The following is a 25,178-nucleotide window of genomic DNA, read 5'->3' as shown; positions in this document are numbered from 1 at the left end:
GAATTAACAAAGAGCAACATCTCATAATTCAGTCTGGGGGTAAACAGGCAAGAACATTTTCAAATAACCATTAAATGCTTTTATTTTCATGAATGTTTCCTAAATATCGTGTTTGATAATTAAATGAGTAAATGGAGCAATGCTGTTTCACAGGGTGTCTCAGCAATGAGTGCGAGTGTAAAAATGCATTGTGAAGTTACATTTACTGTATGTTGGCAAAGCATGTGTCACAGCTTGGTTGCTATGGTGCCGGTTTTAAGAACATGGACCCTTTTCACCAACCAAATGCTAGGACTGTCTATTATACAACATGCCAACATGTTGCACTGTATTCAACTGAATCCTTTCCCAATCTCATCTTCAAGCCTGTTTAAATAGTGTTACATGCCATGTGCATGACAGAGCCGAATACCTTACCTCCTGTGTAACTATTTTGTATTTTCATAACAAGCCTTTAATCCCAAACATCTGGACCAGAACCTTGTTACACTAACACAATCATTTCTCTCTAACACTCTCTCCGACGTGCAATTATTGGAGGATCTAAGGTGCAGCATGTGTGGGCGATATTGCTCAAATAGAGCAGCTGTGGCGTTTAACAAACATCTGAAATGACTGCACACGGCTGGTCCCGTTTTTGTGGCTCCAGTCTTGAGGTGATCCAGAACATAAAGAGACCTGACTTTCACACACGACTGCAGGGGTGATGAGAAAATAGTTATGTGTGTGGTTCTCAATCTGACTCATCTCCACTTCAAGTCAAGACTTACGAACTGCTGAGATGGAGAAATGTGGGACACTGTTATTTTACCTCTTACTCAGAGAACACAGTGGTTTTCTCTTCAGGGATGAAGGCTCCTGCCCCCGTACAGCCCACAGCCAAATGAGAGGGAGACTTCTTATCAAACAAGTCTCTCTTCCAGCCACCATTTGCTTAATGTTCTCTCTCAACCCCAATTTCCACATGTCCATAAAGATCAAAAGTGCAATATCAGCCTGTTCACACCACTCTCTATTCCAAGTAAGGCAAAAGAAAATCTGCTGAAAGAGAGCTTAGAAAGAAAAGGAAATATGTAGTTTTTGCTTATCATTTAACATTTCTGTGTTTTATGTTTTTATGTATTTAAAACATGTAAAGCAATAGTATTAAATGTAGTATCTGCAGTTGGGTATGGAATTTGTAAGGCCACATGTTCATGTTTTTGCTGGTTGTCAAGCAGTTCATTACTACTCATATTTACGTTCAATGTTAGGCAATGGTAGGCCTAGTCTCTAACATTTCTATCATTTTGGGAGTCATCGTCTTGAAGGGAAACTGATGATTTGGGATTGTTGCAATGTGGGTGGTATGTGCAAATGAATGTTGGGCATCCCTCCGTGTTACCGGCACCCACAGCTCCCCGCTCACCTGCCGGCAAAAGGCTGCCGGATGACATTGTATTGCAACGATATGAAGCCGCTTGTAAATCAACAACGTTTCCCTTTAAGTTACGTCACACTTATCTTAACCTAAACCATGATCTTTCCCTTAACCTAACCAAGTTTTGATCGCTAAAACAAACCAATGTACTTAAGTTGAGTAACGTAAATAACTTACGTCACATACAACGTTAACCACGTGTTGAAGTCGACCGGACTACCCTGCACGTTGAAAAGTGATGCTGAAGGGTTCCCCGGTGTGTTACAAAGTGATGGCACGGGGTGCCGACCAAGCGTCTGCTGTATGTGATGAGTTGGGAGTGAGAACGTGTTGGTATTTGCATCACTTTTTTTATGAGCCCGCAGCGTGTGAAAAAAAAGAAACCAAATTGATTATTTAGACATTCAAATTTGGTTTAATCCAGTCATAAAGAAAAATTCTTCATCACCTGATGTTTCACAATGAGTCCCAGGGGAACTTTCTGTGTAAAATAAATTTGCAGCCCTTGTTCTTTAAAAGACAATGCAACCACTTTTAACCAAACATTTTTATTATCAGAAATACAGGAAATGGACACAATTTGACCTTAGCAGGCAGTACCTGGTGGCTGTCAAAACTGGCATAGCATAACGACGCTGGATTACGTAAACATCTACAGGTGTGAAACCACAAGTGTGCTTTGTGCCTCACGTTTTATGTCCTATGTGTTATATTTTGTCACCCCTTGTTTCCTTCTGGTTTTTTTGCAGTTATATGCAAGCTGCAGCTCGAAGGTAAAAATAATGATAACCCACTTTGTTCCACAAAGAGGTCTTCAACAAATATAAACGTTTGCTAAATTGTTAAATTAAAAGTAATGCGGAATTAATTCTGGACGATTGTAATATTTAATGCAAAGATGTTGTTGTTAATGTACTAGTTCATTATGTGCAGTAGAGTCAGCACAAAAAAAACAGAAACCCCAACTGATTCTGAACAAAGCGAAACCCATTTCTTGTTAAAACCACCCACATTTCCTGCTGCTTGATGCTCCACCGCAGCACAGAGGTTGCAACTGAAACGTTTTTGCCTGTATGCTACATTAGCTGGTCTGTGAACAGCCTGCTGTGTTTGGTGCTCTCTGCCTTTAGTTCACCCACAGCACTGACCTTCTGGCCTGCACCACTTCCAAAGGACAGATAAGCTCCAGCTCCCTAGTTTTGGTTACACCCTAGTAACCATATTTATATTCACGCTCACTTGAACTGTGATCTTGCATTGCTCCACCACAACATGCAGCAAATAAAAGTACATTTTTAAGAGAACAATTCGCTTTTGACAGGGTGGATCTTACGAGCCTGCCGGTGATGGAAATGTTCCACCGTTAGCTGAGCGACTCCACAGACGAAGACTCACACACGCTGAGGTTGACCTCAGATTCATCGTCTACAAACATGCGCAACCTGTTGTACATGCATGGTTGTATCTTTATTCAGTTGCATACTTAAATAAACATCTAAAGAAATAAATGATCTGGCAGTCAGGTAGACAGATTCCAGCACTGACAAACATTTTAGCAGAATTTGCTTTGTTTTACTGAGTCGTTGAATCCAACATTTGGATCAAATATTTAATTTTAAGGACACTGGACACTTCTTTCATCATTAATTAAACCTCAATAAATGTTTTGGTTAAATTAAAGCTCCTCATGGACAGAATAAAATCTCTGTTTTACTTCTTAAACGTTGCCTGAAGAGCATATTAAACACATTGGACCAAAAGGGAACACAAAATAGTGCTGAGGTGACTCAATTAAATTTCATTTGGATTTGATAAAGGCTCGTTTTCATGAATTAATCTTGCCGGGCTGATAAATTAACCTGCATCAATGTCAGAGCATTAATAATATATAAAAAATCACAGACATAGAAATCTTTCATTAAGTTGTTGCACTTTTGATTCAGTATGAAACAGTGAGTTTTCAGTGGTTTTGCATCACTTTTATTTCTCTCTCTAGATGGATACCACATCGACCTTGTCTTTGTCAACCAGTCTGTTATTACTGATGCCATCGCTGGTCTTTTGGATTCTCTGCTATCCAACAACACCGCTGCATTCACCGCTTCTCAATGGCGTCCTCCACCATAAATTGTAGCTTTTCATTCTCTGTCGGCCTCATGACTTTGACTCTGAGACGAGAGACGGGATTAAGGGCGCTGACGGGAGTGTCAAAGCGATACTGTCTTCTCGCAGTATTTACTACAGAAATAATGACTGCTGCACATATGTGTATAGCAGAGGGAATATGTAGTAAAGGAAATAAGATATTGTTACCATGTACGCACGAATATAACTGCAGCTAGAGAGGGGAGACAACACCCAAACACAGAAAAAAAAACCACACAGCTATTCATACAAACACATGACTGCGTACACAAAAGGCACAGACAGTGCTGTGTGGCAGCACCCAAAGCCTCTTTTATATTGCATTGTATTAAGAATGTATGACTGTGGTTTTCATATAATGTGTGTCATATCACAAAGTGGCAGGTTCTCCAATTGTCCAATAATGATCTATTTGCCAATTCAATACTATTGAGGAAGAGACGGCGGGCAGACGTAAAATGAATAAAACATTGAATAGAGGGATCGTGACAGTTCCATTTCAATCTCTCCGTCTCTCTCTCTCAGAAAGTCTCTAAGAAGACTTGTGTGCAATTGGGGTAAAATTAGTACTTGGACGCTTGCCTGAGTTTGTGTGCACATTGCATTTCTCTGTTCTCTTTATCTCACACTAGACGCCTACGATGCACCACTTTCACAAGCAAAGCAAACGTCTTCTCGCATCTGCTCTCTTGTTTGTTAAGATAGTTTACTGGCAATATCCACGCTGGCTGGCGTACTCTGTATCCACGGCTAATTAGCTAATGCCATTGGAGTCCTGAGCTAAAAATAAATATAGGATACAAATGTGACCCTCTTAAGTGCAAACACACTGTAAGGTTCGGTAAGTTGGGGGTGTTCGTGGATCTTTGAAACGATCATCGTGTCTTAAAAAACGAAAACAAATGTGTGATCATCTCATTAGAAAAGAAGAGACAAAAGGAGTCTGCAGGGAATGATCACTTTTAAACTTTTTTTTATTATGCAGGTTTGAAATAAAAGAAGCATTGTGACACAAACAGGTGCTGCTGGCAAGGGGGGGGAGGGGGGAAAGGGAGCAGCACCCAAAATGTAAAAAAGAAAAAGAAATCATTGTTGTGATCATCATCATTTTTTATCAAACCAAAGGAAATGGAACAATAAAATAAGAATAAAAATACACCTCCATTGTAAGAAGCAAAAGTGATCTAATTTCTTTCATAAATAAGAAAACCTGTCAAATAAATGGCTGATGGATAACTAGCGGAAAAACAATATATTGATAACCATTTAAAATATTTATCATTACTGGCTTTACAAATAAAATAACTACAATTGGCAGGTTTTTTTTTTTTTTTTACACAACTTAAAATGTTATAGTTCTGTAACAACTAAAACTGAAATTATGCAACAGTAAAGAGATAAATACAGATGTCTTTGTCAGCAAAATGCATTTCTGTTAATCACACAAAAAGTTAAAAAAGATGAGATAAACACAACCAAACACCAAGTAGAAACTTATAAAAATCACTGTAATGTGGATGTGATGGCTCCATTCACATATTTCATTACTTCACTTGTGCATGTCGAGGAGACAAAATTGACATTATGGTCAGAGAAAATAAGAAAAGGGAGGTGGGGGGAAGGGGGGGGGCATTTTAAAGCAATATCTTTTATTTTTCCTCCAACCGCAACATTATATCTCATTCTATCTCATGGCGTTTCTTTCTCTCTTTCTATCTCTTCCCTCTCTCTATCTCTCACCTGGCTCTTTCCATTTGATGATCTGCAGGACACATATTGTGTATTCAGTTTTAGATTGAACTTTATTGGAAAAAAAACACACCAGTGAGCACAGATTTAATGCAAGAACGAGAGTGTGAAATACTCCTCTGAAATCCAGCTGCACACGGCTGTTAAAATTCACGAGAAAGACTCGACACTCGAACGCTGACACACTCTTACGCAGGAGTGTGTGTCCGTGCACATACACACTCAACTTCACACGTCATGAATGGGGTACATTCTAACGTCCAGACACACACACACACACACACACACACACACACACACACACACACACACACACACACACACACACACACACACACAATGACTTACATGTAATATTAAAGAAGAAACAAATCTATCTGGACTTCCAATTCCCAATTTGATCCCATAAAAGTGATATTTACAATCACACTGTGACCGCTCAGTAGACCTCAACAGGTCTTTAATATTAAAAAAAAGATTATTTTTGTTTTGTTTCTTTCCCCCACCCAAGCTTTTTGTATCAATCTGCAGGCCCTTAAGCAAAGCTACCATAACATCAAAGCCTGCGCTGAACCTACTAGAAGTTAATATTTTTCTACAGTACAGGGCCCGACGCTTATTGGCAAAAAAATAACTGTTTTGCAAGCCAGAAATAAATAAAACAACAATAACAACAAAAAGGAAAATTAAAAAAAAACACAAAAGGAAATTAAAATGATTAAAGAAGTCAAAGAGTATATATTTTTGCTTCTTCTTATTCTAATTAAAGCTGGATGGGGTCCCTGAGGGGACTTTGATGGTGACACAGAAGAGGAGTGCTCTACAGCCCGGGCTGTATCCGAGCTGCCATAGACACACAACTCAGAGAGGAGGGTGGGAGCCGGAGGGAGGGGGGGGCCTCATAAGTGCTTGGCAAATTTTAAACAGCAGGAGGACTGCTAATACATTAAGTGGTACAGACAGCAGTCATCTAGTCAAAAAACTCTGGTCACAAATTCTTCTAGAAACTGAAAGAAATAATCATTACATTGACAAAAAAAAGGTGTTGGTGGTGGTGTTGGTTTGGGAGGCGGCGTGTGTGTGTGTGTGTGTGTGTGTGTGTGTGAGTGTTTGTATATGAATGCATCTTATTGTATGTTGAGACTGTGTGTAAGTGTGCGTGCGTCAGAAGAGGGTTGAGGGGAGAGGGGCGAGGGGGATGTGGGGTGAGAGGAGACTTCTCCGTGTCGTATTTGTCGACCGAGCATGATCTTCAGTTTCAGGTGAGGTAGAGTGGCTTGTCCCTGCCAATCATGCTGCCACTGGAGAGAAAAAAAAAAACAGAAGCCCAGGTTAGATGACGAACAAAAGACACAACGGTGAAGAGAAGAAGGCTTCAAGCACAAAAGGAGGTATATTTTTCTCAAATTGCAGATACTTTTAAGGCCCACAATTTAAGCCCATTCTTGTTACTTCTACCTTCCTCGAACTAAAGCCTGCAAATTAAACGAAACATGTCCTCGTACTTTGGCACGACCTCTGAATATCTTCCCGTGCTGCAGGACTCCGCCGCCTGCCAAAGCGTTTAGCACAATAACAGTGAAAACTTGTGTAAGGAACATCTGTTTTTTCACTGCTGTCTGACAAACACATGACAAGCTCTATTATCTCACCATTACCTCTCCAGCTGTCTCGCCTGTCTCACTGGAACCGAGCTGACAATTTTCAACACTTATATTGTGAAAGCAGTCTGACAAGATATATGCTTGTTTCTCAGGGAGCTCTGGTCTAAGACTTGAATTGGACTATATCTATCTGACAAACCTGGAAAACTCTTGGCATTTACTTCGTATATATATATATATACAGTATATATTTATTTAGTTTGAGTAAACGCATCAAACAGCAAAGGAAAATGTCCATTTGGTTGAATTCAGTGAATTTGTCTCCATTCAAAATGTCCTTCAAGACTATGAGATTAGACGTGATGCAGTGACATAGGTTATTGCGGAAAACAGACCCAGGGAAGCAAATAAAAACAAGTCTCTCAACTGACCTGCAGTGGTTGCCACACTCCCGATTGCAGTATTCACTGTCCCAGTCATGGCTCTGAGCCCCTCCAGGACCTGGGCCAGGGGCTCCTGGAGACTGGGAACCCCCAATACTCTTCTGATATTCTGACTGGAGGTGGGAAAACCCCTGGAGAAAGAAAGAAAGTTAAGTCAACATCTTAAAGTATAAACTATTCCTTAGAATGGAGCGTGTCTTCTGTTTGTTGCTATACCTGCTGCCCAGGAGGTGGGGAGTGAAGAGAGGCCTGCAGCCCCATCTGGTGAGAGATGTTTGGCTGGGACTGGACCTGCTGCATGCGGATAGGCTGGTTGAGGAGCGAGCTCTGGTGCAGGGAGAGCTGCTGGTGGGGGTGCAGGGGTGGGCTGATCTGGAAGGAGGAAGGGGGAGAGGCACTAATGCTTGGCAGCAACTGCGATTGGCTGAGCGTCTGCGACAGGGCGTGGCGAGGGGCGTGTCCTGCGTAGCTCTGCAGGTCGGTGAGAGGGAAGGCCCCGTGCCCCAGGTAGGGCGACGACGACTGGGGGGGAGGTGGCACGCTATACAGGGGCGGGTTCGCTGGCATCATGTGTGGAGAAGCCTGGCTTGTTTTTGTCTCCACGGGATCATTATACGTCTAGAGTGGACGGAGAAGGAAAGTGGTTACACTCATTGTTACAATACATAACAGCTTATTGCAACGTGGATATTATTCTTGTTTATAGTTGTCATTGTGCAATGACATTTTGTGTGCTTACCTCCAAATAAAATGATTTAGATAAACCGGCTGAACTGTTTACAACCTGGATGTGGAGAGTTTATATTGTTTGTCCTGTGTGACTTGATATTGATATTGCCATGTTCCCAGATCTCAGCAACTTCTTCGATGAGTACAATGTTATCTTAACCACTACATACGTATGAATTGAATACTCAACATATTGAAATGCAGATCTAAAATTTGTCTCATTTCCTTTTTGGTGTAAATTATTGTAGTTTTGCACTGCAAGCAGCATTGTCTCTAATTTGCTTATAATATGTACTAATAGTGTGAAAATGATACATACTAATTAGTATGCAAATATATTTTGAGATCAATATGAACACGCATACAATAGCTGATAGTGACTAAATGTCCCACAATTCTTTGTGCCTCCTCAAATTTTCAAAACAATATGTCAATGAAGCAAAGGAGCAGCTGATATTGGCAAATTCAAATTCAAAGGCAATTATCCAAACAACTTCATGAAATAAATTGAAAAGTGTCATGGCTCCTCTTCCAAGAAACTTACATTTGTTGTGAAAATGTGGTTTTAAATGGTAGTTTTGTAACAGAGTGCACTAATCTATACTATTCATTATCTAAAGAAATTAAAGTATGTGTAGCCATTGTGGCTAATGCTAAACACGGTCACCGCTCTGTTGCTCCTCTCTTTATTTATTTTACACAGACCCCTGTTGATGCTGTGAGATGCCCGACACACACACATCTCCCTTTCTTTTATGAGGTGGTGTATGTATGAAATACATCCAGTGTTTCTCATTAGCTGTCAAACGGTCTGGAGTGATGTGTGGTGGTCTGCTATTTAGTAGTGGCTCACATCCATTCCTCTGAACCCATGAAATAATCAATGGAACGGGACGGAGGGATGGATAAAAGAGAGGGTCAGATATATTTGCAGGGTCAAGTGGAAAATGAAAAACTGAAGAAATGGTGTGAAGGAAGAAGGAAAAGCACGAGAGGATGGGTGTGATTTGTTTCATCATATTTTATTCTAAGGGGTCATTTTAGGGTAGGGTGATGTATTGCTTGATTTTATATCCACCCGAGGAAACATATAAAGAGTGTATGTGTTTAAATTAAAGTTTGCGAGGATTAAAACATTTGTGTAATCTTTTTATTTTTTTTCATTTAGACTTTATGAATCACATTCTGCACATGGGAGCTCTTGGATTCAAATGAACACAAGAGAAGTGCCATGACATACAGTGGGAAGCAATCACACTTTTGTTTTTTCCTCTCCTCCCAAACAAACCGACATGCGTCACAAAACAAAAAGGCAACAGGTGCACTCTGAAGATGTGAATCCTCCAAATGACACTCCAATTACCTCCAATTCCACCCGTCCCAATTCACTTTGTAAAGACTCCTTCATTGGTAATTAAAAAAGAAAGTCGCGTTGAATCATGAGATTCAGCCCTGCATTCAGATTGGCTGTCACTTTTTTGACTGGCAATCTAGCGACATATAGTATCAATCAGGCCTCTGTATGGGAGCCCTGACATGAATGTCTAATTGCAGCAAAGACAAGAGATGAGAATAGTCTTTTTAGTTGAAAGTATGCCATAGTGAAGAGGCTGATGAATTAACTATTCATGCCTTAATCAAGGTGCTTGTTTTCGGCCCATGAGCATGAGAGGAAGTGCGGCGCTGCGCGGAGGGGAGGTAGGAGGACTGGGAAGAGCGAGGGGGAAGAGGAGGAGCTTGGTATATGCTAATGCAATTTAGAGTTGTGTTACGAAAACAATGGCGAAACACTGAAATGAAACGCAGTGCACCAACAGATTGAAACACCCCTGTGCGCTCGAGATAACTATTGTGTAAGCTTTGCAGATGTACGAAGAGTTTAGTGAACATATGACATCATCTTTTTATAAAAATGTAAATTTCGGGCACGTTTTTTTTTGGACAAACGCGGCTAGAAAGGTGTTTACGTTCTGGTCTAAACAGGAGTAAACTGCAGCAAAGAGTGAGCAGTAGGTGTGAGCGAACCTCAGCTAGCACATTAGTGGCCCATCAGGGAGGACAGAAACACCAGGAGGACAGCAAATGATACGTAATGCCCACTTCTGTTCTTACATGTGCCCAATGATGAGCGCGCACACACACAGACGTGTACGGTTACTTATTTCATTTCTCCCCAGGTTGCAAATTGGGTGTGTTTGAGACCTAATTTTCACTGTTCTCCTCTGAGCACACACACAAACACACACACACACACACTCTCTCTCTTCCTCTCTCTCACACACACACACACACACACACATGCACAAACATACTGACCCTTCTGTGCTGCAAGTGGACCCTTTCCATGGAATAAGAGTGAGAGGAATTCTCTGTCTAATTTATCATCCCTTATATCGCCGCTGACCCATGTATATCAAAGATGTGACCCCCGTGGTTACCTTGGAAACCAGACTGGCTCTGTAGGCGGCGAGGGCTTTCAGGTACTCCTTCTTAGCAGCCTCTGTTTTCCTCTTGTAGTTCTGCAGGAGCAAACACAACAACAACAACAACGATTGATTACAAGGTGATGCCAAAGGCTAAAATGACCCAGTGGCCCACAGTGACTGATGTGGATGAGATTTTGGGAGTCATGGTGTGATTGTGTGACCCAGCAGTGAGCTCTGTGACGGAAAACTCATTCCGCACATTTATCAAGTGAAGGAGATTTGGCCATCTGCATGGCGTTGCTGCATTTCAATCATTTATTCCTTCAAACAACAATGCAACAATGTGAAAATGGAGTTTGAAATATTACGACGCTAAAGGAGCAACGAGAAGCTGTTTGTCATTTTGTGCGTTGCTTTCCAGCCTCTTCCTCTATTAAGGCTGTTGCTCATCTCTTAATCAGAGCTGATGTCCCAGCAAATCATTCAGACGAGGAGGGGGGGGGGGGGGAATAAAATAATTCAAAACAGCGTTAGTAAAGAGGCAATCTCAAGCCTTCTGAATAAACCTCAAATGATGCGTTAAGACAGGGAATTCAAGTTAATGTCATCACATGTCACTCACAGGTTTTTTATAGCTGCCACCGCCTTTTTGATGCGGGGAAAAACAAGTCGCAAAAAGTCCACCCTTAAATCGATGAGGAAGACTCAGATCTCAGCTCCTCTCTGGAGCATTTTAATATGAAGGAGAATGTGTGTTTGAATGCAGCGGGTAATTACTGATCCTCAGTGTGAGACAGTCTGTGGCTCCGTGGACGGGGTCATTTCTTTCAAAGAGGTGGGGTAGAATAACCATTAAGCATTCATGGGTTGCCAAATGCACAAAGGCTGGCAGCTGCTAACACATACAGTCAATAAACAAACAGACATGCACACAGAACAGCAAACAAACTGGGATGAAGACGGATACAATCTCTTGCTTAAAGAGATGATGTTTATCCTCTCACTCATTCCTTTTTACAATATTGTTGTTATTTCCCTTCCATCATATACATTCAGGTATTTTGGAACAAGACTGCATTGACTTAGGAAGTACAAAATACAGGAATACACCGCAGACTTTCATAATACAAACAGATAATCCCCATTAAGAAATAAAATACAGTTCTTGTAAAAAAAACAACTAAAAAAAACCTGACAACCTTACCCCTCACCCCTTTAAATATTGATAGAGCCATGGCTGCCTCTTTAATGAACCCCAAACTTCTCCCAGCAGCTTTAATTTCAAATCAATTTAACACAGCTAATGATTCGCGCAACGACGGATACTTTTAAATAAATTACCATGCCTAAGGATGTCTAATTATTCCAAAGTGAGTGGATTCATTAGCAATTGAAGCCGTCAGAGGCTGCAGGTCAGTATGAATTAAAAATAACAAAGCTGCAAGGGGAGAGCATATGCCTCCATCGTAATCCTGACACAGAGGTGTCCCGCCTGAATTAGCCCCTAATTGTACCTTAATGAAATGTTCTTGTTTGATAACCAGTTAATTACAGAAGACAATAACTCCGCACCCTGCTGACACTGAAGGGAGTGATTACCACGACGACCGAAAAGCCGAGCGACCGGTGAGAGGAGGAGGAGGAGGAAGTGGAGAGAGGAGAGGAGAGAAGAGGAGAGGTGAGGAAAGTTAAACATTAAAAAAAGACACAAAAAAGCATATAAGTGTATGTCGAAGCTCGACAAAGAGGCAGAAAACTGAATAAAAAATCGATACAAATTATTGATAGATGCTAAAACTCAGCCAATAGAAGGAGTTTGATAGCAAAGTATGCAGTTTAAACAAAGCGACTGTTCTTTTCCTTCTATTTCTGTCCTTTTCGCACAACTCCAACACAGCAGAGTCAATTAAATACAACTAAGGCATCTCCTCCCTCCTACCCAACTCCATTATCACTGTTACTCCCCACTGCTGTAAAAAAAAAGAAAAAAAAAAGAAGAAGAAAAAAACGCCGGAAAATTGATCTTAATCTTAAATAACAAAAACAAGAAAAATGTTCTTTTGTGTTTCTGGGGCAGCTTTAACATGTAGTCACCTTGAGGAATAACGCAGCCCAACTAATGCATTGATCTTGCGCTATAAAACAAAGGCCTTCGGGAATTAAAAAATGCTGTAAAGCATGCAGGCATCCAAAAACATATTCATAAAAAGGAAACTATAAACACAAACATGAATAAAAAAATAAAAAAACTTTGTTCTACCAAACTCAAGGGTGACACTGGAGAATACACAACAATGCTATCAAAGTGGGGAAAATGCACACTGAAGCTAAAAAAACAAACAAGAATCGCAAAAGGAACACAAATCAAAACGATGACACTTCTGATCGTTTCTTCAATAAAATACAGCAATAAAACATGCCGCCTTCAATCCATTTATGTGAATTCTGCTGCATGGTGCGTCTGAGAAGTACTATAGGTAATTGGAAACAGGGGCCACGTTCTAGTTAAAACAAAGCTGTGTGTAGGGGAAGGCTTGTGTTTACATTCTTGTGCTCTTGCATGGCTCCAGAGGGTCTGACTGTGACATTATAGAACACACCTCATCGGTCCTATAGAGATGACGTGACAGCCGATGTTGGAAAAAGAACGAAGAGAAAAGACATAACGGCACATACATCAACAGGCCCAGAGCAGGCAGAGATAGAAAATGTTTTAGGTATGAGACCCTGGCACGAAGAGTTTTCATCCTCGATGTATTTCACCTGAACATTACTGGTCAGCAGTTGTGGCTACTGCATGCTTTAATATGTTGGTCAGACCGAAGACAGACATTTTAATATCTTTAATGACTATTAACATGGTTACACTCTGTAAAATACACGGTTATCAAGTTTATGCATTTGTTGTGCAGGAATAAGTGACAGTGTTAGTCACAGAGAATAATTAGAGCAATCACAGTGTTATTGCCCAGACAGGGTCCTACATTTCATTCCATAATGACATCATTACCTCGCGTTAATTATGTGTCTTGTGAGGTGACACGTTTGATTAAACACATAAATGCACAAACAAATCAAAAAATCTGCGGTGGAATGGCACACTAAATGGATGTTTTTAAATGGTGGAACTGCCCTTTTGTTAGTTTCATCTCTGTTCCCAGGTAATACTGAGAAGGACAAATGCATTTAGGAGAGAGAGAGAGAGAGAGAGCGAGAGCGAGAGAGAGAGAGAGAAAGAGAGAGAGAGAGAGAGAGAGAGAGAGAGAGAGAGAGAGAGAGAGAGAGAGAGAGAGAGAGAGAGAGAGAGAGAGAGAGAGAGAGAGAGAGAGCATTGCATCTACAGTGCAAAATCTAAGGTGGAAAGGAAGCCAAGACACAAAGGGTTAAGAAGCACAAACAATAACATTTCAGGAGCAGATGTCCTTGAGGCAAAACCAAGGACAAGGCAATTGCTAATCTTGTATTCGCAGCATGATCAAATCACCAGGCAACAGATATAAATAAAAGGACAGGAAATGAGGAATTCACATTCAAGGGTGTCAGCGGCGAAATGAAGATTCATGGTGAAGAGCCCCGGTGAAGGCGGCAAAAATTAACTGCAAATAAAAGGGACAGACGGCCTCCAAAGTCCAGCGTATGAGGTAGGTTTGGTGGGAGAAAAAACACACGCATGCTAGATGGGGGTCTAGTCGACGGTGGCTGGGGCTGAGGAGAATGGGCTGCACTTTGTCATGGAGACAGGTGCTTTTATTTGACACCCAATAGGCTGCGCCCTGACTGGATATTCTAAAAATATGAGCCTGCGCATGGTCATCAGACTGTCTCGTTTTCCATTCATTTCACAACCATCATTTGCTACCAAAAAACACATCTAGTCTATTTCTTTGACTTTGTCTGTTGGTTTAGAAATGCTAAAATGAAATAGAAAATGCGGCGGGTGGAAATGCTCTAAAGTGCAGTAAATGTTAATGCAGTTCCATTTGCACACGTCAGGTCATAAAATAAAATAGACTCTTGAAAAATGTTCAGGGAAATATGTCTACACTGCTGATGGCAACACACTTTTCACTTCTTTCAATATATATATATATATATATATATATTCTTAAATACATATTATTATGCACTTTTAGCATACAAGAAACAAATAAGGTTGGTAATACACTTTTGACATCGATAGCTTGATCATACCCATGTTTTCTGGGTACAATGTATGTGCTAGATCATGTTATATGAAGGACGCTCCAATGCTTGTACAAACAATTTAACAGGACTGCACTTTCTGTTAAAACTTTCTGACTGGCTACCTGCCAGGTAGCCATATTAACGAGTCAGAAGGACATACTATTGTGACAAGCAATACCAGAGCTCCAAGCCATGTCGTTAAATTTTTGTTGCCGCATGACAGATACATACGTAGATCAGTTTGCCCCGTGTGTTACTACAGCGAGACTCAACAACCTGTGGATTCTCTGCGGAGTTCACAGTGTTTGTGGTGAACCTGACCTGTGAAGTTGCATGACCACAACCTAAACATTTAGTAGTGGAGCGGGTTTACACTAATTTCATGCTAGTAACTTACATTGGACTGGCAAAAAGTGTCATTAACAATAGATCACATGATACGTAAAATGGGTAAGTCTTAGGGATGCAGTCACAGAGTACTTCGCAGTTCCCCTCCTCTATGAAGCTCTACGACGCTTTACAGCGTCTCAGGGCTCCACGTTGTGGTGTTCCTGTTTTGGTTCACTCTTTTTGCTCTTACAGCAAGCTCCCTGAAAGAGTGCTAGGTTTTAAAGCAAATTGGAAATAGTGGCTAAACGGTGGAATTACAACTTCCGGGTTCGTCACGTGATGCCATGGGGCCAAAAAAAGCCTTTTCCCCCCAAAGACTTGCGTTGGGAATAAACGTCTGTAAATCAACAGATCATTTTTGAGGTGAATCAACTTCCCCATATAAAGTCCTGAAGCCCTTATTTAATTCGGTCCTCGGACATCAAAGTTGTAAAATGCACTATTAGCAAAATGCACTATTAGCAAAATCCATAAAGTTAGCAACTAGCTGGTGAACGTAGCGGAGCAGCTAAATATTTCCCTTGAGGAGTTGGCAGAGTCCAACAACAGAGATAAAAGGACAATGAATGTTGGGCTTGTATTGGCCAGGTGGCCAGACACACAACTCCAAATGAATGTTAATCTTGCTCAGTAATTTGCTGGATACATTTGCTACCAAGTTCCCTATTTCAACTTAAAAGATGATAATTAGGTAATGTAATGTAATGTCAGTGTTGTATTCACAGTGTTTTGTTAAGCTGAGCACACGTTGCCAAACCCTTCTTTCATACGTTTCATAGTCCTGCTTTAAGTACAAAGATCGATCAACAGTCAATTTCCCATAATCTGAGTGTACGTGTACACAATATCAATCTACCTGTTTCTGCTCCTCTCCCAATCCGTCCCACATGGAGGCCACTATCTTGGATACGTCTCCAAAGGTGGCGTTGGGATTCTGTCCTTTAATGGCTGCCTGGGTGTCTCTGAAGAACAAGGCATAGGCTGACACGGGCTTTGTGGGCTCATTGGGATCCTTCTTCTTCTTCTTTTTTTGGGGTTTGGGCTTGGGCTTCATCATCTCTGAAGACGGCCGCTTCTCGCCCGTGATCTGGAAGACCATCAGAAGCACACAAAAAACAAAACGACTTATTGACACTGCAGAAACGAGGGCTACCAATTCAACTGGAGTGAATAACTGCATCTCTGATGAATGCTTATAACATTGGGTCCAAGTGAAGCATGTAAACCTCGTTAAATGCATAACTCAAGCTCTCTGTTAGACAGTTAGTCAGCGTTTGAATATTGCAGCAACGCTTCACTGACAGTAACACTTTGACACCGACACTGATTGGCAGTTCTTTTCTGCCTTACTTTGTCAAAAATAACATCTGTTAGTTCAATTTATCAAACCTTTTCAAATCTTTATTTTTCAGTTGTTGAGCAAGTCATAAATTCTGACTTTTCATGCTATGGGGGTGAAAGGAATTTTAAACTGCCTGCTGTAACTGCTCCGGCTTTGAAGTGGTCTCAGAGTGAACTGGAGAGAGCAAATGGAATTACTTACTGATAGGAGTGATGGTAATCCTTTTTATTTACACAAACAGTGAGAGGCACAGCACAGATGTATATGCAGGGATATATATATATATATTTTCTTTAACGAAAGAAAAAGCTAGCATTTAAATACACAGATGAATCTGAAACACTGTGGATGTGGCCCATTCAATTATACACTCGTTCACATTCCTCTGATAGAAACGAAGCAATTCCACAGAGACATTGGTCGGTGGGCAATTTATGAAAGCAGATTTACATAAATCGAAACAAGTGTCCTTCTCTTCTTATTTAAACGAATGAGTGATTGAAATGAAAGAGTAGTAGTTTTCAAACCAGATTGTATGTAACTCCATTGACCAAATAAGATATGACTGACAACATTCAATCAAGAAGTCAATATTTCAAGTCAATTTTCTTTTCAAATGTGACACCACACTCCACCACACCATTACATGCAGAAAAAATGGCTTCAGTTCCTCTCAGCAGCAACATTTTGCAACCATGCCAGTTTTCCACCCAACCCAATGAAAAGCAAAAGCACCCCTGAATTCCCGTTTAGGCTCAACACTCTGCATGCAAACCATCTCTGAGAAGCACTGCCAAGCCCCTCGCCTCCTACTCCACTACTACAAGCCAGTCAAGCGTCACTACATCAGTACCTTCGAATGAGGATCAGTCTCCTCCTCCTGATTGGAGCTTGAGGGGGAGGGTGTGGCCGATTTACTTCCCGGAGGTGAAGGGGAACCATGAGGCAGTGCACTCCTGCTGACCTGAGGGTTTAGCTGGGTCAGTGCACTCATGGGGTTGGGGAGTATCGGAGGTGAGCGGTTTATCAGGGGGTGGTTACGGGCGGGGTCATAATGAGAGCCATCTGGGTGCTGGTGATGGTGTTGCTGTTGGTGGTGGTGCAAAGCCATCTCCTGCATCTGGGGTGAGAGAAGAACACCAGCTTTACCATCTTCTCCTCTACTCAAAGTAATAAAAGTTCGCCAATTAGCCAAATATGCAAAGACTTGGAAGAGTGGAGATGACATTTTCAAATTTGAGAAAAATAATTGTTGGACAAAATCTAAAGTAAGACCAAAAACTACTTTTTAGATGTGTTGTAATGAGGGACGCAAAAGAAAAAAGCTAGACAGACAAAAAAGGTCTCATTGTTAAACTGAGGCTGGTGGTTAGAAAGCTTCTCTTTTCATTTGCAACGGTATTTTGTCAAGACAGTAACAGGCACTATTTTCCAACTTGTGGCCAATTTTATTGATTGCTTTTTGGTACAACTGACCTTTATACAGGGGAGCACATTAGAATATTGCGAGCAAGGCGGTTAATAAGCTAAATATCCCTCTAAAAAATTAAGAACATGAAATCTCTCAGACTGTTCTCGTTCACTGTTGGTACGTATACCTACTAAAAGTAGGGAGCCAGAAAATCTAAATTTTCAGTGAGTTGTAGCTGGATGGAATCTGATGAGAGCAGCAGTTAATAGGGCTCGCTGTGATGGGTGAAGACAGCTGTCAATCAAGCCAATGTGACCCAAACATACCCTTTTAGAGATGCCATTTTTGAAGTAAAAATTATTTGAAAATCATTGTCAAAACACAAACTAGAAGAAGGGACAACTATTGAGAGCAGCTGCTATAAGCAGCATTTGTATATAGATCACATGACAGCTTGTAGAGTTGAAGCTACAGAGACTCCCCTCAGCTATACAAGTGTTTTAAAGTCCTTTAAACTCTTTATTTGTTTTTTTCTGACCAAGAATTTTACTATTTTGGTTAATTCTTAGTGCTTTCATAGTGTGAGACTCTCACAGTCCACAGAAGGCAAAGGTTTACTGTACACTACCTGCTTAACACCAAATAGTAGCCAGTTAGCAACTAGCTGGTGAACATAGTGGAGCATTTATCAGCTGAAGACCCAGATACCTTTCTCAGGAGTTGGTGGAGACCAAAAAAGGAGCTAAAATGAGAGTGAATATGAGATTTAAATTCATCAGATGGTCAGAGATAAGCTTCTAAATGAATGCTAATATTGCTAATATGTGTAAGATGAGCAACTGTTTGCTAACAAGCTCATTATTGAAGGTGATAATATGTCAATGTTGTGTTCTGCTGTATAAGTAGCCAAAAAAAATCAGTTATTGCAGGTTTATCTATGGAAATCGCGACGTAACAATCTAATAAAGACGTTTTTTTCACCATTCAATTGAAGTGAGTAATTTCCACGCCTACAAGCCTATTAGGGGGAGTTGGAACGGTACCTCAAGCTAAATGTTGCATTCAACACTCAGTCATGTAACTCATAGGTCCATTATCACTTAACTCAAAATGATATAGGACCTCTCAATAACAATCAAAGGTACAATCAGTAATTTCATATTGACTTATTTTTATATCTAGGCAATCACTAGGAAGTCCAATAAGTGCAGGCCCACCGGGGTCCTTGAGACACAGTGACCTGGTCGGTGTTTGGTGGAAGACTTCAGTTCCTGCTTCTGAAAATGAAGTAGTAAGAAGCCAGAAACCTCATTACGTTGCTCAGCAATCGTTGCGTCAATGGCATTGATAACAACCCTATCAACCCCCTGCAGATGTATTATGCTCACTGTGTGCTATGAAAGAGAAAAATATGATTTACTGCCATGTTTAACAACACCTTTCTCAACACTTGGGGCCCACGAATAGAAACAAAAACGGTGCTCGCTGCTGTAGAATGACCCCCACGTGGAGAACACCCTTCAGAGCGATTACAGAATCAGACTCTCACAAAGTTCTGCTCTTAGCCATCTTAAAAGATCTTCAATAATAACATGAAAAGCTTTTCTTCAAGATTCATCAGGACAGAACATGAGCACGCAACCAAAGGATGCTTTTAATGTAGGCATAAATGGGAATGTTTGGCAATTTACAGATCAGAAAGTGATGAACTAGCATTTGTTAGCTCTTTTAAATATTTACGAGTTAAATAATACATTACACATTAGTGAAGTGCTAAAAAGATCAAATTGAAAAGGCCCGTGCATATGAGGTCCTGATAAACACGAGTAGAGGTTCAAAGATGAAGGCTTGGCTCTCTAATCATAATTGGTCCCAGTAGATTGCTAGAATACAAATGCACAACAAAGTAATGTTGTACGAGGCTCTGGCCTGCTTTGAAAACTCATAATATTCACACGACATTAGATTCTGTGTTTGCCTCAGCAGCTGCACACAAAAGCCAGCCATGAACAAAGACATTCCTTTTTGCATTTCAAATAACCAAGCTCTAACCTCCCCCCATCCATGGCAATCTCCAACTTCCAATCATAATTCTAAACACCATCACTACACTTCTTAAAACATGAGGAAACAGCTTCAGCAAAATAAGTAGTGAGACAGGCGGGGGGAGAAAAGAGGAAGAAAGGGGAAAGCGAAGGAAATAGAAATCCATTAATTTTCCATTTGCCACGGACTTGCTCTTTAAGGGTCCTCACAAACCAAGAAGCATTGAAAAACCAATTAATCAAACATGAATGGCCTATCATAGCTGTAGCAGACGCATTTCCATAGCAACAGCCTCCAGGCAAAATTGTCACCCTTTAATCTGAGCCACACCATGTTTAATATAAACAAGAAGGAGACACGCAGAGAGTTCACCGGGGGAAGGCACCGCGGCATCATGGGTAGCGGGTGTCGGCCTCGTAAGAGTAGAAACAGAAAAGGGTCACTCGCGCTCTATCAGATGTACATTAATCTATTTTTAAATTCCCATTTTTAACTGATTGATTTGTGACACTTTGTTTTCTGAAATTGTGACAATACGTTACATACCAATTCACCTTATTCTTGTGGAAGAAATGAGTCAAATTACATTCATTCTCAGCAAAAATATAAATAATTCACTGTATTTCTTGATTTTATTTTGAATCCAGCGCACTTTCATTTGCCACTCCTTATCCTCACAGCATTGACTCGATTTCCATTAGAGCTGAGTGCTCTGTCCTAACTAATGAAGCAGCAAGTCACCAGAAAACACAGACGCAAATTCAGTATTGCACATCAGTGAAAGTCTAATGAAACTGATACTACGGCTAATTTAGAAGCAAAGACATATCAATGTGATCACAGAGACACTGATTCCTAAGTATGAAAGTGTATGCAACCTTATTACAGTTACTAAAAGCAGCTGACACCTAAATGACTGGTGCTCATTACTCAAAACAGTTACTCCTATGTCACTTTTTTAAAATGTCTCCGGGTGTTTTTTAGTTGGTTCTTTCACCTGTGTGAGACGGAAAGAGCAAGAAGTTATCACATAGCGCCATCAAGCCTGAGCTAAATAAAGCGAGCAGCAGACGGCTGTTCAAATATTATGAAAGAATCTGACAAAGGTTGCCGGTTGCCATAGGTACTGTATGCTAATTCCTAATGGTATCATCCAAATGGGGTGGAGGGGGGGGGGGCACAGTGAGTAACAGGACTTGGTTGGTCACTGCGCACTCTGCTTTCAGTATTTAACACATACTGTATGGCCTTCTCATGGACTCTCCTCATAGACTGCAATAATAGAGATTTCTTTCCTGGATATATGACTTGGTCTGTGGCCAAGCGTGACAATTATGTCATGATGTTCTGTGTTTTTTGAGTGTGGCAAACCTGATAGCTGGTTATAGGTTGAGAAAGATAGCATTACAAGTAGTCTTATCCTATGCTGAAGGAGCTAACTCGTTGAATACTTTGCTCATCATTTTCTTTCTGAACTGCTGTATTTTGTGGCACAATTATGAACCAATAACTGCCAACTTGAGCAATGCGGTGCCCTAAATCTATATTAATCTATATTTAGATTACTTATAAAGTTGGATTCTAAGTTCTCTTGGGTATTGTAGCTGTGCTTAACCTCCAGCAATTTAGTTGTTTGTTGTAAAGCCCCAGGAGATCTGAGTGCAGGGAAGGAAAAGTAGGAGGAAAGGAAATATGACGCTGGAAGAGAGAAAGAGAGAGGCAAAAAGACATAACGGAGGAAAAAGACACGACTTAAGTACTAAAATCCATCTCCGAAGTTAGCGAGAGGACAGTTAGATATTGCTTTTTGGTGACGAGCAGCCGGGCAGACTTAAACTGTGATGTAAAGCCAGGAAACTCAGTGTGAGCATGCTCCTCTGCCATCGTTACACCTGTCGTGTTTGTATTCACATCTTGTACATCATAGTCAAATGGGAGTCAAATAACAAAGGCTTTCCAATTATGTGTAGCACATTGTGTGTAAGATGGAATATCACAAAGCCATTGTTCTCCTGCTCCTGCTGACCCTACCTTTGAAATGGTTTTCACGGCCGCTCCAATTGCCTGCACCATTTGATTTAGCTAAGGGGATTTGACCACCAGCACAGAGATGAGAAAAGGGGAGAGGAGAGCTCCATATAGCTACAAGGAGAAAGAGGAGACTGAAGCAGCTAACCTTGCTCCGTCCTTACGATGATGATACCAGAGTGGCATCTGTTTCACCATTTAAATTAGCGGGGTGATTGCTATGCGAGGTTTTAATGCCCCGGCATCATAATAAACCGGTCTCTTGATGCTAAAGAATCAATAAATGTTGTGCTTCAACTTTTAGCATCATCTAAAAATGAGTAAATCAATCTTAAGCGTGTCAGTTTTTAATCAAGTGCAGGTTTTATTCACTTTTAGTTCACTAACTTTCAAATGTAAATGAAAGGTGAAATGATTAAGCATTTTTTATCTTTTAGTATTTGGATTTTAAAGCGACATCACCTGCTGGTCTGCTTTAATCACACCCTCAGACCCTCTCTGTCCCGTCCCGTCCTGTTTGAACACACAGTGATCAATGCTCCTGAGAGTCCCGAGACTTTTCCTCTCCCCACTGCCTGCTTGACTGGAGCCATCTTGTTGAGAGTGATGGCTCACTCACACAGGTTCACGGCTGCTATTGTAAAATCACCCGGCGTTTAATTGAAACAAATGACTATAATAATAGAACATTATCCCTGCAGGCACCCAGCCATGACAGCTTTAATTAGAGGCGCGTTCAAGACTGATCCTTCAAAAGCACAGCCGCCGCGCAACACGGCGGTAAACACGCCTTTAGGTGGGGAGCCAACCCTGGGCCTCGAAGCTACTTCTCATTCACCCCGAGGGCAAAGCACTAACAACTCTGTTCCTCAAAGAGCCTTCGAGCCCCTCACCCCTCCTCACTCTCTCTTCTTCTTCTTCTTCTCTCTCCTTTCATCCATGTCTTCGGTTTATCAAGCTTATATATACCCAGGAGGGTCATTTACACAAGCTGAGGAGAATTAATAAGAGAGTGTATTTATGAATCATACGCTACTTAAGTATGAAAGCAAAGGCAAAACGCTCCTTCTGCCTTCTTGTGACATCAGACAGATGCTAAGTAAGGAGATATGATGGGCAGCAGATGCCGGGATGAAGAAGAAACACAAGTGTTTTATAAATTTGTTCGAAGCTTAATTGGACGGATTTTTAAACGGATTTAAGATTACTTATAAAATATCATTCAATAAGACAAGGGGACTTTGATTCAGCTGTGATATGATGCTGTGATCCAGGTGTACTACCAGCCAACTGCATTTAGCAACGCGCTATTAAAACCTAATTTTGTTTAACAGCTTGGCAGTGACTCCATGTTGGCAAAACAAGACACTATAAGGTCACTTTCAATCATTCCAATTACATGTTAGTCAGGAGGAAAAATGTGAAATACTTGCTCTTGCACCTCCTGCGCTGAACTGTGATCATGCTATTAATCTGGCAGAAAAACAGCAATACCTCACAAACTAGCAGCGCAAGGAAATAATTATTTGTGTTTCGATACAAACTTGAAAAGAGAGAAAAAGCAAGAGCGTCTTAAGCAGCCACACTGTTGGAATGGATTTGCGATTATAAATCCCAAAGCCAAATGGAGTCCGTGCCAACACGTTTGATATTATCATAAAATACCTAGGAATTACTTTTAAGTTTGTGCCATACAAATAAAAGCTCAAATAAAAATAATAAAACAAAGGTAGAGTAAGAAGGTCAACTTTTATGATGTTGAACACAAAATATGTTGGTATTTTATTTTCCTTTTTGTAAAAAGTACTTAATGCCTGTGGCTATTATTATCATTATTATTATTAATGACTAAATCTAAAAGTATAGCTGGAGGCGTTAGAACAAAGAAGCTGACGTCCCTGTTCGTGATTGACTGTTGGTTTGAAAAGTACCGAACCCCCCTGAACGCCTCTCAGAGTGAATCTGTGGCAGCAACAAGGCAGTGGTTGATTTGCAGATAGTAATGTCAGGATGTACCCCTCGGCGCCATCCTCCATGTTCCTCATTACTGCTAATGTCAGAACCTCCTTTGCTTTTATTTTCTCTCTCTCTCTCTCCCCCCCAGTTCTCTCTCTTGTCTTTATTCTCTCTCTCTCTTGTTCTCTCTCACTGTCTCTTTCTCCCCCGGTCTCGCTCCCTCTCAGCCCGGGCGTGTCTCCGAGCTCACCTCACAAAGCACGGCGTCAGAGAATCAGAGGCTTGCCTGACATGACATGTAGGAGACGGTTGTGAGGAGCGGGAGGGACACACACTCTTGACAGCAGAAGGCAAGGCTCCTCTGCTGCCACTAATGAGACTCCTGGCTGCCGTGTCAAACACACTTTGTGTGTGTGTGTGTGTGTGTGTGTGCACGCACACGTGTGAGTGTGCGTGCCAGCGCTCACACAACAACAACAAAAAAAAGAATGTAGATGCAGAAATAATGAACACAAAAACAAGAAAGAGCACACAAATGAAAAGTGGGTGCAGACAGTACTGCATGGTGCAGGTCACGGTGAGGCGATTTGCATGTGTGAAATCCTATCTTCACCTTATTCTCCTGCTTTGGACTATATTAAATGCTACAGACAGCGGATCACCAAACACATTAAGTCATTGCGATTGATATGGTACCGTACTGTACTTCTGATGCTTTTTTTGGAACAGGAAACAAAAATGACATATTTTATAAAACAATCACTTTATTAAAGATGAAATGCCCCCATCCAAATGTTGTACTTTCTATGAACCACTTGTTTGCTGCTAAGTGAGGAAAATTAATACAAAATAGTTAAACTACAATTTTTGTATTTTAAATATCTGATTTACAAGAAGATTTTTCGATTATTATTATTATGTTGTCAATGTTCACCTGTTGTTTTAATAATCAAAACAGATATAGAACAATTGAGACGCAGCAAAGATATACTTAAGCTCATTTTGTGTCCTGCATTTCTTTCTACTCTGATATCAAACGTAAACTGTGACAATTATCTAATAATATTCTAGAAAAGTTTCCAACATGGCACCATCAAGAGCGAACGCTACCCACGAAATCTGCCTGTAGCTTTTGCCTCTCGTTGCCGGATTACAGTAACGCAGCACACTACGAACTGTGTCACATGAATACACAAAGTGTTTTAATAAGCCTGGCTCGAGACACTCTTGTGGCACATTAGCAGACAGAGTGGCAGTGTTGTGCTGAACTGGTGGCTGGTGACACAGCAGGGGAGACGTCCCTG

At 40.9% G+C, this 25,178-nt stretch overlaps 1 protein-coding gene across 3 annotated transcripts in view; it reads right to left on the bottom strand.

Annotated features, from left to right (window-relative positions):
- Nucleotides 1–4,521: 4,521 nt before the first annotated feature.
- The window catches only part of tox2 (TOX high mobility group box family member 2), an 88,475-nt gene continuing 67,818 nt past the window's right edge, over nt 4,522–25,178 (bottom strand). Inside the window, exons 5-10 of one of the 3 annotated variants that reach the window (XM_076110712.1) lie at nt 17,287–17,553; nt 15,948–16,178; nt 10,529–10,609; nt 7,578–7,979; nt 7,350–7,492; nt 4,522–6,615 (exon numbers count right to left, since the gene is read on the bottom strand). In XM_076110712.1, coding sequence (XP_075966827.1) covers nt 6,573–6,615; nt 7,350–7,492; nt 7,578–7,979; nt 10,529–10,609; nt 15,948–16,178; nt 17,287–17,553 — 1,167 coding nt within the window. In that variant the 3' untranslated portion in view covers nt 4,522–6,572. Of the gene's footprint in view, nt 6,616–7,349; nt 7,493–7,577; nt 7,980–10,528; nt 10,610–15,947; nt 16,192–17,286; nt 17,554–25,178 lie in introns of all 3 variants that reach the window. The other 2 variants (XM_076110711.1, XM_076110713.1) reach the window with 2 other exon arrangements.

Source organism: Anarhichas minor, unplaced genomic scaffold (genome assembly GCF_050575085.1).
Source record: "Anarhichas minor isolate MPS153535 unplaced genomic scaffold, ASM5057508v1 ptg000043l, whole genome shotgun sequence".
NCBI lineage: Eukaryota > Metazoa > Chordata > Actinopteri > Perciformes > Anarhichadidae > Anarhichas > Anarhichas minor.
The sequence above is the reverse complement of the archived record's forward strand: the minus strand, read 5'-3'. Positions and strand labels throughout refer to the sequence as shown.